We start from the raw sequence: 14,330 nt of genomic DNA, 5'->3' as shown, positions 1-14,330 counted from the left end.
AGAGGGGGAAGAAAGGCAAGGAGATTAAAGACAAAATGTCTCTGGGAAAGAGATTACTAAGGTATCACCAACAGAGGTGTATGTAGTCAAATAAAGAGAAACATGTAGGTTGACATACGTATGGCTCAGAGATGTTAGGTCAGATGATTTCCTATTCATGCCTGTCACCAAAGAGGCACTCTTGACTCAGGACAACTTCGTTACTGAGGTTTAAGCAGGGAATGGTGGGAGGGGCAGAAGGAGTGGGAGCGCATTAGAGTAAACACCTGCTGTTTTGCCTCCCCAGCAACTGTTTCGCCTTCTTTTACTCTCCCCTCCCTATTCCTCTGGGGCAGGAGCTTAATCATAAGGAATAACAAGAGCTTTTAATTGCTGGAACTGAGAGTCCAGGCCACAGTGGGATTAAGCCCTGAGCTGCTGAGCTGCTGAGCTGTTAGCCTTAGTTTTCCCTGGTCCCAGAATCCAAAGTGGGGCTTTAACTAGCAAAGGACAATTGAGTAACTCCAGCATCTGAAGTATAGTAGTTATCAATTCTGGCTATACATTAGAATCATCTGCTGAGGATTTTTTAAAAAAGATTTTAATAATTTTTTTTGTCAGAGAGAGAGAGAACTGTAGGGGAACTTCCAACAGGCAGAGGCAAGGGGAGAATCGGGCTCCCCGCTGAGCAAGGAGCCTGATGTGGGACTTGATCCTAGGACTCTGGGATCATGACCTGAGCCACTCACACAACCCTCATCTACTATGGATTTAGAAAACAAAAACAAAAAACTAGACCAGTATCTGGGCCTCATGTCAAACCAATTAAATCAGAATCCCCAGAGGTGGAGTGTTGGGCTTCAACATATATAAAGAGCGCCCGGGTTAATGTGCAGCTAGGCTAAAAACAGCAGGATATGAGAGTGACAGAGTGAAAAGATTAAGTGTCCAGCTCCTGGGGAAAAGGGAAGAGGGAAGCTCTATAGGCAGCTTTGAGTAGGGAACACGCATGTTCAGTTAGCTTAACCAGTGTCAAAACGGGATTTGGAGGACTCAGAGGGCAGCAGGAGGACACCAGATATCCCAGCAGGTAGTGGAGTTAGGGGTGCAGTGAAGAAGGTCAGTGGGCAGTAGGCAAGGCTTCCTGTTCCTTGTTATTTGGTTCAGGGGCAGCCTGAAATTCTCTCCTCAGCGATCATTTGTGAGCACTCCCTCCATCTCCGCTTCCCAACGACAGCAATCCACCACCTCTGTACAAGGAGAACAAACCTCCCACTCAACAAAATCACAGAATTTTAGAGCTGGAAGGGACCTTGAATTTTATCTGGTTCAACACTTCTCTCTTGGACTGTGAATATCTCCACACACCTGTTAAAGGCAAGGGGTGTTTCTTATGCTTCACTGTTTCTCTATGCATAAATATTAAATGACAAACTGAACAAATTTTCAGATGAGGAAGCTGAGTGCATAGTCAGTAAATCAGTCAGTTCATTCATTCACTTAATACCAGTACAAACAGAAAGCTTTAGATATCCATAAGGATGAATGTATAGCACAGCCACTATAGTTAATACTGTATTGTATATTTGAAATTTGCAAAGAATAGATCTTAAGTATTCTTGCACACCATAAAATAATGGTAACTATGTGAAATGATGGGTGTGTTAATTTGTTTGTAATCACCTGTGGTAATCATTTCATAATATATAAGTATATCAAATTATCATATTGTACAACTTAAATATTACACAACTTTTATTTGCCAATCATACCTCAATAAAGCCAAGAAAAATAAAACTAGCAAAAAGTTGAAATATACTCATAATTTTTGCTTTAACATAATGTGTTTTTTTCTTACAGTGGATATTTGGTATTTCATAAACAAAAATGAATGTCTGCAGCTGGAAAGAAACATAAGAAACTGAATATTTCTGATGACTTTAGAAATACAAGTAAATTGAATCCAACCAACACCTTGATGTCCTTATTAGGGAAGGCACTGTGTTAGGTGCTATAAACATTAGTGGAGTTTAATCAATAAGGCCCAGGTTCCTGATTCAAAGTGCCTGGGTTGGATTTCTGGTTCCTACTTTTCGACTGTGTGATATTTATTTATTTAACCTCTTCATTCTTCCTTTTTCTCAACTATAAAATGGGAATAATAAAATATGCCTTGCAGGGATAACAGTACTTTATGCAAAATAAATACTCACTAAATGTTAACTATTTTTAGCATTATTTAATATTATCTGCCGTTTTGAATCCCCACTACTGAGAACAGTGGGACCTGTTACTACATGGGACTTTATTTTGCTGAGCTTCATGCTGGGTTTGGGTGTGCCAATGGGACTAGGGCTGGAGCACCTCTGAATTTAGGCAAAATAATGCGGAGAGGAGTTTGAAGTCAGAAGGACAATCCAAAAGGAAGAAAATGTGAGCCACTGGTTCTAATGAGATCTGAGAGCTATTTTTCTGTGTAATGTGGTATGTCACCTCCATGACAAAACCTGCAGTGAAGTCCACTTTGCTCATTAATGTTTTCAGGTGATATGGTTTACTTTGGCAGAACTCAAAGCAGGGAGGATGTGTGCCTGGCGTAGTCAGAGGATGGGAGAACAGTTGGCATCTGGGATCCATGAAGAGGAATGAGACACAGTCTGAGCCCTTAATAAATCATGATTTCTTAATCATATATAACAGCAGAGACTGGTATGTATACACCATGTTAATTTAAACACGAGGTAGAATAAATTTGGGGTTATACTGATTGCACAAAGTGCTACAGAAATATGGAAGTAGGAAAGAATTCCTCTGACTGGGGGTTTAGAAAAGGTTCAGGGAGAAATGGTATCACCCTTTCCAGGTTAAGTGACCGTTATGGACTGAATGTTTATGTTCCCCCCAAAATGTATATGTTGAAATCCTAACATCCAGTGCAATGATATTAGGTAGTGGGGCCTTGGGAGGTAATTAGGTTTTGGGGCCAAAGCCCTTGTGAAGGGGATTAGTGCCCTTATGAAAGGAACCACAAAGAGCTCTCCTAGTCCTTTCTGCTATGTGAGTACACACTGAGAAGACAGTCAACTACCAGGAAGTGGGACTTCACCAAACACCAAATCTGCTGCCACCTTGATCTGGACTCCCTAGGTTCCAGAACTGTGACAAACATGTCTGTTGTTTAAACAAGCTAGTCCGTGGAGTTTATGTTATCACAGCCCTAATAAACTGGGACGAAGAGAGTGCCTAACAAGGGGTATATGGTGAGCAGAGGAGTGAGCAAAGGATCAGAGGCGAAGAAGGGCAGAGGAAACTGCAAGACTACTTGGTATTAGCAAAACAATGCCAAAACTCCACTTCCCTCTGTAGACATTCTGCTATGTAAACTACCACTGTTGGATGCAGCTAAATACAATCCTGATAGAGTAGTCAGTAAACACGTGCTAAATGAATAAATAGAAGAATGAGAAAAGGATTGGAATGGGAGATCAAAGATCTCAACTCCAATTCTGGCTCACCAACTGTAGTTATTAGACAGATATGTTTTTGTTTGCCCAATTTACCTTCATTTAAAAAAAAAAAGATTTTATTTATTTGAGAAAGAAAGCAAGTACATGAGTGGGGGTGGGGTACGCGGAGGCAAAGAGAGAGGGAGTAAGTATAACTCAAATACAGTATAGGGCAGGGGTTAAGAGCACAGGTTCTAGAAGCAACAACCTGGGTTGAAATCCTGGTTCCACACATGTCAGCTTTATGTTTTTAAAAAAGTCACTTAACCCCTCCAAGCCTCAGTTTCCCCATCTGTAAAATTATATCTACCTCATGTTGAGTAAAGAATTTTATGTATAGGAATATTCTGGAAGAACATAAGCAAAATATAAATAGTGATTATTTCTAGCTGATGAAATTCTGGGTGAATTTTTTTGCCCTCTTTTTCTATTTTCTATAGAAAAATATTTATATTTTTATAGTTTCTACAGTCATTTAAAATATTATTTTCTGTGTCAGCATAGCATTGCAGTTATGATCACACACTCTAGAACTGGACTTCTTACATTCTAGTTGCTTATTGGCTGTATGAGCTTGGGCAGGTTACTTAGCCTCTACTTCAGTTTCCTCATTCATAAAATGGAGATCGTATTATTTCCATCACAGATGTAAATGGATTAATATAGGTGATGTGATTAGAACAGTACCTGCCAGATAGTGTTATATGATGTTTTCAAATATTACTATTATTATTATTATTATTAAGATTTTATTTACTTATTTGACAGAGAGAGATAGCCAGAGAGAGAACACAAGCAGGGGGAGTGGGAGAAGGAGAAGCAGGTTCCCCACTGAGCAGGGAGCCGCTGCAGGACCCTGGGATCACGAAGGTACAAAAGAGATAGTAAATACTTTAGGCTTTGTGGACTACATACTCTCTGGCCCTTTATAGAAAAAGTTTGTTGGCTTAATTTGTTTCCCCTTTCAAATATGTTTAGGATTTAAAACCACCATGTTATAAGTACCAAGGAATAAATTTCTAAGGGTGGAATTTCAAGAAATACTATAAATAGGGGAAATGGTTTTGGGACAAGAAACATTTTACTCTATTTTGTGAATATTTGTTCCCCTGACTCCATGGTAAGATCACTTTTTTCTACCAGTGATTAAGAATGGCTTCACAGTAATTGAAAGCGTGGTACTATAGAATCAAACAACCCAAAAGGTACTTAAAAACTCACCAGGCTGAATGGGATCAAGGCTGAATGGATCTCAAATGATTATTGTGTTTCTCTTGGCCTACTTTGTCATGCTGTTGTTGGTTATCTAAACTACTATGGGAATCCTGGATCATACCAGGTCTGGAATCAGCAAATTTGCCAGACTAAGTACTCAGTTCCTTGCCACAGACCCTTGTGGTAATGAGTGTGGGAGTGGGAAAGCTGAAAGAAATCTCTCCAGACCCCAGTTAGGCATATTTCAGAGAAAGAAAGTTGCCACTAGCATATCTTCAGATTTCAAAAGAAATCGAAGGTTAAAAAGCAATTGTTTTTAAAAAGGGGGGAGATTAAGCTAAGTATTTTTGTTTGTGTTTTTTTTTTTTTTTTGGTTGTTTGCAAACAGAAAGAGTGTTAACCTGTGATTATCAGCATAACTGTATCTACTGGTTTACTCAGCAATAAGCAATCTGTAGCCTTTCCCTGTGTTTTCATAAGCACACAAGAAAACCTCAGGCAAGAGAATGGGAGGAGACATGATGTTCCTCTGAGGGCCTTCAAACTACGCTGGTAGGAAGCTGGTAGGTCTGTCTAGGAAGCTGCTGTGCAGTGGGGGTTGCATTTGTCTATTGATCTAGGAGTCTGGGTACTGCTGTAGTGGGTGGAGGGTGGGGAACTAGAGGGCTACTTCCTTTCTGACCTTAATTGGGTCTGCTGAGATTCAAACATGAGTGGTCAACCAAGGGGCTGGGGTGTGCCAAAAGTCTATTTGCATGAAAAACTAAGGATACTTCCTGGGCAGAGGGGGTCAGGCAGGCACTTTTGATACAGTAAAAACAAAAACCATAATTATAAAATGGCAGTGGTGCTTCTGAATATAGCACAGATTCTGCACTCCGACTTGACTTTCAGCTCACTGCCCACCAGTGTCTTAAGTGCCACTTGGGGAGGGAGGGTACCAGAGTCCCCATTTTCCCCCGCAAAGGCTTTTGGATGAAAAGAAGAGCGAGAAGATGCTCCAATACGGACTTGGCAACTTTTTCTTTTCTCAAGTAAAGTCATTTAAAAATGCATATGCCATCTAATATTACCATGGTTTCAGAAAAGAGAACTGTAACACAGATATGTAAGAAAACAAATTTAACTTAAAAACTGAGTTACTTTATATTTTATAAAAAATTTGAAAGATGACAAATTTAGAACAGCTTCTAGTGAGACATGGCACAGACTGGACTTGACACAATCCTGACTGTGAAATCTAGCCTTCCTGGACAGCTAAAACTTTATGCACCTTGAGTAGCATATCTTGCAGGAATGTGGAAGCAGGATGATTACCTCAAGGAGGGACTGAACTACAAAGACAGGTGAAGTCTGAACCAAACTAGTCTGTACCCAGGTGGACCCCTGGCCCTGGCTTTTCACCAACTATACCCTTCATTATAATACTAAAAACCAGGCACATGAGTAGAGATTTAACATGCTAAATGGACTTGCAACATGTGAAGGAGCAAAAAATTTAAGTGTGTAGGCACCAATAAATCCCCAAATCTATATGTCTCAACACCACTCCTTTCTCTTCTTAGTCCCCTTAAAAACTTTCCCTGGCCTATGTTAGGGGATTGAGTCTGAAGTACTCTTTCCTTTGTGCTATCTCCCTTTACCTACACTTACCACTAAAAACAAACTTAAGTGATGTCACCTAAGAAAGTCTGAACTAACCTTTGATAATCTATGTGAGTGCATGTGGTATAAATCATAGAAGACTTACTGGTTAAGGAGATACAGCATATGTATTCTCTTGCTGACTTCTAATGTAAGGGTTTCAATGTCTCATTCATAATGAGGGATTCACAATCTCAAAGGTCTTCTCCAGTCTGAAGTTCAGTGATTCCTAAAATAGATTTTATTGTTTTATGTTGATCATAATGTAGCTTATAAATATAATATTTATATATTTATGCATGTAAGTTTATATATTTAAATATAACAGTAAATTCAAACTCAGATATAGGAGCTCCTTCCATGCAGAAATAGATTTTAGAAATTCACATAAAGACCATTTCTAACATTTCAGGACTACATTTTACCTGGAGGGACAGCAGTGAGTAATTTCACTCAACAGAAAGGCTGATTATTGTAAATTTAAAGGTAACTCTTTACCCTTATAAGCCAATAAAACAGAACATTAATTCAAAACAAAGTGACAATATACTAGTTAGCTCGTAGTCTAAGGGACAGAGCTAAGAGAAAACATTAATCGGTGCAGAAATGAGATAAAGAAAAATTTGTCATATGCTCCCACATGGAGTAGGTAAAGCAGGAAATTCTTCCTTGCAGTAGAATTCAGGATCAACCTCTCCCCCACTTTTTGTTCTTCTAAAGACCAAATCACTTGCTCCAGAAGATAACCTGGCAGCTTGGTGGTTATTTCATTAATTTATGTATAATCTTTCTTTTGGAGGTAACGGAATTGCATTGCTACCCCCTCCAGTCAAGTGAGACGGACAGGACCAGGAAAGTTTAAATAAATAACGCTTCAAGGGTGACAAAAATGCTTCTGCTGTGGAGATTAAGTTTCTGTTGAAACTTTAAATAGCCTAGGCTCGTCACAACTTCAGGGGCATAAGTAATTCATGCTGCAAGCAGTTAAATCGAAGTTTATCATAATTGCTTCCTAGCCTGAATGCTGAAAGCTGAAATCGGACTAGCAGCCACACTCCAGGATTTCCCAGTAGCTCAAAAAAGAGAATTTGGGACTCTTTTTAGAAGAGTCCCAAATTGCACGCGTCTTCCAACACCAAACGCCGAGGAGTTTACCGGCATGTTAACCATATTAATAAGCATTATTACCCTATCGGGATGCAAAATTCATGTATATAATAGCAACTTTCCTACTGCACGTTGCCACTGGGCAAGGGACCTCCGCAGCCATCCTCCGCCCCAGGTCCCTGCGTCAGAGAAGCCCAGAGTCCTGCCTTGCTCCAAACTCAGCCCCAGCCGACCCGTTCCCAGCGTTCACCATGGTCTCTTGCTGCCCCCTACTGGGCTCTTCGGGTCCGGCTTGTCGCGCGGCCGCCGGGGGGCGCAAAGAAGGCTACGTCACCTGTACGCGACCGGAAGTTAGTATTGTTCATTTCCGTTTCTCGGTCCCGCCCCAGGCCGTAGAGGCGGAGGTAAAGGCGACTCTGGACTATTAATACAGTGCCGGTTGAGGTCTGTGGCTCGTTGCGCTTGTGCTTTTTCTTTGTAGAAGTGGGTCCGGGTGATTTTGTTGTTTGGTGGAGTTCTCTTCCCACGCAGCGCCTTGGAGAGTCGGTTTTGGGGAGGAAGAAGGATGGGAAGAACCCAAGTAATGGAATCCGTGGAGTATCTGTATTAACTTCAGTGAACTAACATCAACTTGTCGCAGAGCTCGGCCTTTTTCCCGATTTTCTAATTTTAGGAATAATCCCTGCCTTTTAAGTTGTGGGGTTCAAGTAAGACAAAATATGGGAAGCATTTAGCTCTGGTTTTACAAATCAAGTGCGTGACTACGCTGCCTTTTCCCATTAATACTTAGGGGCGTGTGCTTGCTGTTTTCCTTTTGGTACCTCTGAGAGATGCTTAGTACATGAGAGGTGACGCTTCTCACAAGAACGTTATGCAGTGTTAGCTGGGATCGATTTCTTTATTCTGTATCACGAAGTGCTGACGATATTGTGTCCTCCCCCCACCTTTTTTTTTTTTTTTTTTTTTTTTGCCATTTTTAGGGACAACTCTTTTCCAGCTCTTCAGGAGAAATGCAACATCCTCTCTCTTTAAGACAAATTAGGTGAGAAATGGATTGCTGTAAGATCTCCAAACTTCCCGTGTTTTATCAAAAGAAGGCCCAACTGGAATGTAGTCCCCTGGGCAGTGATTAGCCGTCTCCATTAAAGTTTCTTTATCAAGCGAATTGTGCAGCAGAGAACAAGGAAATCCTCCTTTATTCCTTAGGCCTTACAAGTTTTGAGTGCAGAGGTTTTCATTGTATTTGTTAATTTTGTACTTTAGTCCTTGGAATAATGGCTTTAGTTAATTAAAGAGCGAATTGAGAGACAAACTGAAATAAATTTTGGAATATTACTTATTTTTTAAATTTGTAGTTTGAGACAGTTGATAACTTTTTGCATTAGGCTGCTTATGTATTTATTACCATGCCAGATGTTACAGGAATGTTTTGAATGTGGATCAGGTGCTAAAAGTAAAATAGTATTTTTCAGGTTTAACTTTTTTTGTATAGAAAACTGAAAAACTGATAAAGGTAACATATTTCCCGGTACTTTCTGCACTCCTAAGCCAATTTAATTTGTTCTTAATTTATCTGGTTGCAAAATAACATATTTATTAAATAGTGTCACAGTATTTCAGGAACAGTACATAGCCCCCATTAATCTCTCAGAGATAACTCTTACTACCTTTTTAACCTCTTTGTATACATTAATGCCCCCTCTTTATATAAGTGATAACTATTTTATCTGTACGGTTATGTGATTTGCCACTTAGAATATCTTGGATATCTTTCCATTTTGTTAGTTATGCCTCTTTATAAAGAAATCAGGTTGTACAGTATTATGTTACATAGATGTATCACAATTTATGAATCTTTCTGTTGGTGGGTTTCTTTTCTGCCAAAGCAAATATTTAGGATAGTTACCCTTTTTAATAAGAAATGTGTATTGTCCTTTTATTTCTTTGGATAATTTTAAAGAAGTGAAAATGCTGGGTTAAAGCATATGGTGGATGGTGCCAAATCCCCAGCTGGGGTATTTGGGAATTTTCTGCATTTCCTCACATGCACACAAACAGTAAGAGAGAAAGAGCACAAGGTGGGGGCAGGGGCAGAGGGAGAGTGAGAAGCAGACTTCCCACTGAGCAGGAGCCCCACACAGGGCTTGATCAGAAGCAGACTCCCCACTGAGCAGAGAACCTAATGGCAGGGCTTGATCCCAGGAACCTGGGATCATGACCTGAGCCAAAGACAGATGCTTAACTGACCAAGCCACCCTGGCACCTGTACATTTTAGATTCTTTAGTAATAAGTTACAAAACAAATGATTCACTTCAGCAGTATTTGTTAAGTTAAATATTCTCGTGGGAAGGTATTATTTGAATGAGACCTTGAACTATGGATAGATATGGGAGGATGGGCCTTTTTGAAAGAAAAGCTTCCCCAAAGGCAGGGAGACAAAAATGGTCAAGAATGTTTAGAATTTGAGGTCTGAGAGACAATAATACCTGGTTGTGAGGTTGTAGAATAGAACAGATAGCTAGGAAGGTAGTTGGAATGGTGTGGTGAGAGTTTTGAAGGTGTTTGTGAAGATTTTGCTTTCTAGGAAGAGCTACAAAGGCCTTCAATCAGGGAGTAAGGGATGTAATCACTTCTTAGTTTCAAATGTATCCTATGGTGGCAATTTTGCGTGACTGATGTCAGAGAAGCAGCAGGTTAGGTGGCTGTTACAGCTTGGGTGAGGGAGAACAGCAAAGATGAGAGATACTACTGAAGATGCTGAAGAAGCTGAACTTACATGATTCAATGACTGGGATTGAGGAAGAAGAAGAAAATCATCACTTTTAGATTTTTATCATGAGTGACTATTAGGATAGTGGTAGGGATTCCACTAACAGAAGAGGGCTAGTTTGGGGGCTGGGAAAGATATTCAGTTTGGTTTTAGACATGTTAATTCATGTGAAAGATATTTCCGCAGAGAGTGAATTATTCACAAGACATAGATTCAGGAGAAACCTTAATAGATTTTATGACTCCTTTGTTAAGAAATCTGGCATATATTTTCACTGTTAGTCTGTTAATACAGTTCATTTTGAACTTTCTGTGGCATGCTCAGCCTGTTAGTCATTTCAAGAGTTTGTTGTCTAGAGTAGTTGTCTTCAGACTTTTGATTGTGTACATTCTCAGTAAAATAGGTTTTATACATATGCTTCCAACTATTACATTGTATATATAAAACTTATAAAATGGAATTTTTAAAAGGCTAAGACAGATATAAATTGGAGTTTCACAGCTTGCTTCCTATATCTCATTGGATCATCTTTCACCCCTCTTCCCAAAGCACAGGTCTTACCTACCACTGTCAGTGTTCTGTACCATTATCCAGTAGAGGTCACCCTTGCGCATCTGGAAGAGAGAACAGATGTTGAGCTGTACAAGTAGAGCCTTCATTCTTTAGTCAGAATGAAGATCTTGTTTTTAAAATTCTAAATTCATGCATTTCTGGAAGAATATGTAGTTAAAAGTGTAGTATATGGTATTATAGAGATATAATAGTGAACTCAGTATAGGGCAGTCTAAAATGTGCTGCTGTTTGATGTTTATTTTGTGAGGGTCTTGAATTTTTGTTTGAATGTTACTTGATTCTATAGTTTGGGAATCTTTTTCTAATTCTTCGAAGATCTGTAGATTGCCTGAGATATCAGGGAGTTTCCTGCCTCTAGGCATACTCTGAAGTTCTTGTTACATTGATACAACTGAGGGATGGGTGGCTGGCTCATTCAGCGCAGCGTGCGACTCTTGATCTGGGGGTTGTGAGTTTGAGACCCACGTTGGGTATAAAGATTACTTAAAAATAAAATCTTTTTAAAAAATAGTGTAATTAAAAGGGCAGACACAGAGAGGCTTTATAAATAAATACCAATCTTGAAAACAGTATCTCAAACCCAGAGATATTAGTGTTGAGTTGGAACCATCTATTTCTATTTTTAATTATTTTTTTATTTTTTAAGATTTTATTAGTTTATTTGACAGAGAGAGAGCACAAGCAGGAAGAGCGTCAGGCACAGGGAGAAGCAGGCTTGCCGCTAAGCAGGGAGCCGATGATGTGGGGCTCGGTCACAGACCCAGGGACCATGACCAGAGCCAAAGGCAGACACTTAACTGATTAAGCCACCCAGATGCCCCTATTTTACGTTTAATTAGGAGATGAGAGGGGAGGTGTGTCCTTTAAGTGATAAGAGCCTGTTAGTAATTAGAAATTAAGAGCTAAGTTTGTCACAGCTATATAGTCAAAAAGGAAGAAGTACAATTAAAAAATATATATGTTGTTTTATGACTCAGACCACAGTTAGCTTAAGAACACAAATCATCTGACAAATTGAGTAACAGATGAAAATTTTTCTGTTGCTTTCCTGATAAAGTATTTCCTATAAATGCAGATACTTGTTTTAGTAGATACCTATGAATATTATCATATATAAATTCATACATTTTATGCCCCATTTCTAAGTGATTAGGAAAATGAGTTGTTGAGGTTTTAGTCACTTGCCTGAAGTTATGTGTTCTGATACAGATACAGAGAGCCCTGGGTTCATCTTTTATAATGTGGAAGGGTTGTAGAGGATGGTAAAAGTCACTTTTCAAAGGGCTCTCAGCACAGTTCTACTATGTAGATTAAAAAGTGCAGCTAAATCATTTTGAAGATAAAAATTGGTTTGGAATAGTTGGTTACAACCCAGGGGGCAATAGGGTAAACTGAAGGACGTGGAGATTGAGATTGGGAACTGTCGACCAGAGGTCTATATAAAGCTAAGAATTAAGACTAATGATAGCATGGGTTTAAAGAGAACCATGAGTCTAGAAAAAGGTGTTTAAGGTGGAAATTAGATAGTCTGGAGTGTTGATTTTAAAGGCTATATTTAGAGTTTGAGGAACCAGGAAGAGGGAACAGGGGCAAAGTAGTCTGGTATCTGTGGGTGGAAGCAAGGCCAAAGATCGGGAAGTTGGAAGACAAGGCAGAATCGAAAGCATTGGTTAAGAGGAATAAGCCAAAGGTTTGAAAACTAGGAGGATAAAGCAGAGGTAGGGAGGGGCAACTGGTTTTGGTAGCAAACAGGCAAGTCCAAATATAAAGAGCAAAATAAAGGCAGGAATAGTTGGAGGACAGTGATGATGCTTATATTGCTTTTCTTCACATTAAGAATGGAAGCAGCCCCAGGCCCACAGATAATCAGAAGGCGTAAACTGGAGAGTGGGAGTGCAGTGGCTGAATTGTTACTGCAGCACAAGAGAGCTGGAGCTATACATACTCTCATAGAAAGGGCCATGATGCTTACAGGACCTTAATATGGCTTTTTAGCTGTTTAACATAAGCATTTGCATAATATTATGTATGTTGTTTTATACAGCATTCCAAAAGGTTTGGGATACCTGACCGTTATACCACCAAGAAACTTACTGTGTATGAGAAGTAACTTTCTCTTTGGTTCAAGATGTTGGATGATCCGATTTTCAGCAGAAATCCTCCTTAAATCAGTTTCATTTAGACTTTTTAGTGTGAAGTGTGGTAATGCCAACAGCGAGTCTTTGGAGAATGAAAAATTACTGAATAACTTACTTACAATGGGAGTAGATGTTGATATGGCGAAAAAACGACAGCCTGGAGTTTTTAATAGGACGGGAACTAAAGAGCAAGAGCTGAAGATGTTCCTTCTGTCCAAAGGAGCTAGCAAAGAAGTGATTGCTAGCGTTATATCAAGATATCCACGAGCCATAACACGCACACCTGAAAGTCTTTCAGAACGGTGGGATCTGTGGAGAAAAATTATGACATCAGACCTTGAAATTATAAATATTTTGGAACGTTCTCCCGAATCTTTTTTTCGGTCTAGTAATAACCTAAACTTAGAGAATAATATAAAGTTCTTCTATTCAGTTGGATTGACCCATAAATGCCTTTCTCGATTATTGACCAATGCCCCACGTACCTTCTCAAACAGTCTAGATCTGAATAAACAGATGATTGAGTTTTTGCAAGAAGTCTCTTTGTCTTTGGGTTACAATAAGCCCGGAGATTTTGTTAGGAAGATAATTTTAAAAAACCCTTTCATCTTAATTCAGAGTACCAAACGGGTAAAAACTAACATTGAGTTTTTACAGTCAACTTTCAGCTTGAACAATGAGAAGCTGCTTGTTCTGCTCTGTGGTCCAGGAGCTAAAATTCTAGACCTTTCCAATGACTATGTCAACAGAAACTACACAAATATCAAAGAGAAGCTGCTTTTTCTTGGGTGTACTGAAGAAGAGATACATAAGTTTATCTTACGCTATCCAGATGTTATCTTCTTGGGAGAGAAAAAATTCAATGATAAATTAGACTGCCTCATAGAAGAAAAACTCAGCATATCACAAATAATTGAAAATCCTCGGATTTTGGATTCAAGCATAAATACTTTAAAAAGTCGAATCAAAGAATTGGTAAATGCTGGCTATAACTTAAGTACATCAAACATCGCTCTGTTATCTTGGAGTCAAAAAAGATACAAAGCTAAACTGAAAAAGTTAAACATTGAATAGAACATTGTTCTGGAAAATTAAAAAAGTGTCAGTCTTGAGGCACCTGGATAGCTCAGTGGATTAAAGCCTTTGCCTTCAGCTCGGGCCATGATCCCAGGGTCCTGGGATAGAGCCTCACATCGGGCTCTCTGCTCAGCAGTGAGCCTGCTTCCCCCTTCTCAGTCTGCCTACTTTTGATCTCTCTTTGTCAAATAAATAAGTAAAATCTTAAAAAAAAATAAAAATAAAAAGTATCAGTCTTAACAATGTAGTGATACTTCATTTTGAATTTGAGCCTTTCAAAAAGGAGAGCTTTGGTTTCTTTTTTTTTTTTTTTTTAAAGA

At 39.2% G+C, this 14,330-nt stretch overlaps 1 protein-coding gene across 2 annotated transcripts; it reads left to right on the top strand.

Annotated features, from left to right (window-relative positions):
* The first annotated feature begins 7,835 nt into the window (after nucleotides 1–7,835).
* MTERF1 (mitochondrial transcription termination factor 1) lies at nucleotides 7,836–14,087 on the top strand. Of its 2 annotated transcripts, none has more exons than XM_044245993.1 (3): nucleotides 7,836–7,895; nucleotides 8,432–8,493; nucleotides 12,840–14,087. In XM_044245993.1, exons 2-3 carry the CDS (start codon nucleotides 8,462–8,464, stop codon nucleotides 14,005–14,007), a joined length of 1,200 nt encoding a protein of 399 aa, XP_044101928.1. In that variant the 5' UTR covers nucleotides 7,836–7,895; nucleotides 8,432–8,461; the 3' UTR covers nucleotides 14,008–14,087. The 2 variants fall into 2 exon arrangements, with proteins under 2 accessions (XP_044101928.1, XP_044101927.1); XM_044245992.1 differs by lacking the exon at nucleotides 7,836–7,895 and adding an exon at nucleotides 7,922–8,031.
* The last annotated feature ends 243 nt before the right edge of the window (nucleotides 14,088–14,330 follow it).

Source organism: Neovison vison, chromosome 4 (genome assembly GCF_020171115.1).
Source record: "Neovison vison isolate M4711 chromosome 4, ASM_NN_V1, whole genome shotgun sequence".
Lineage (NCBI taxonomy): Eukaryota > Metazoa > Chordata > Mammalia > Carnivora > Mustelidae > Neogale > Neogale vison.
The sequence above is the reverse complement of the archived record's forward strand: the minus strand, read 5'-3'. Positions and strand labels throughout refer to the sequence as shown.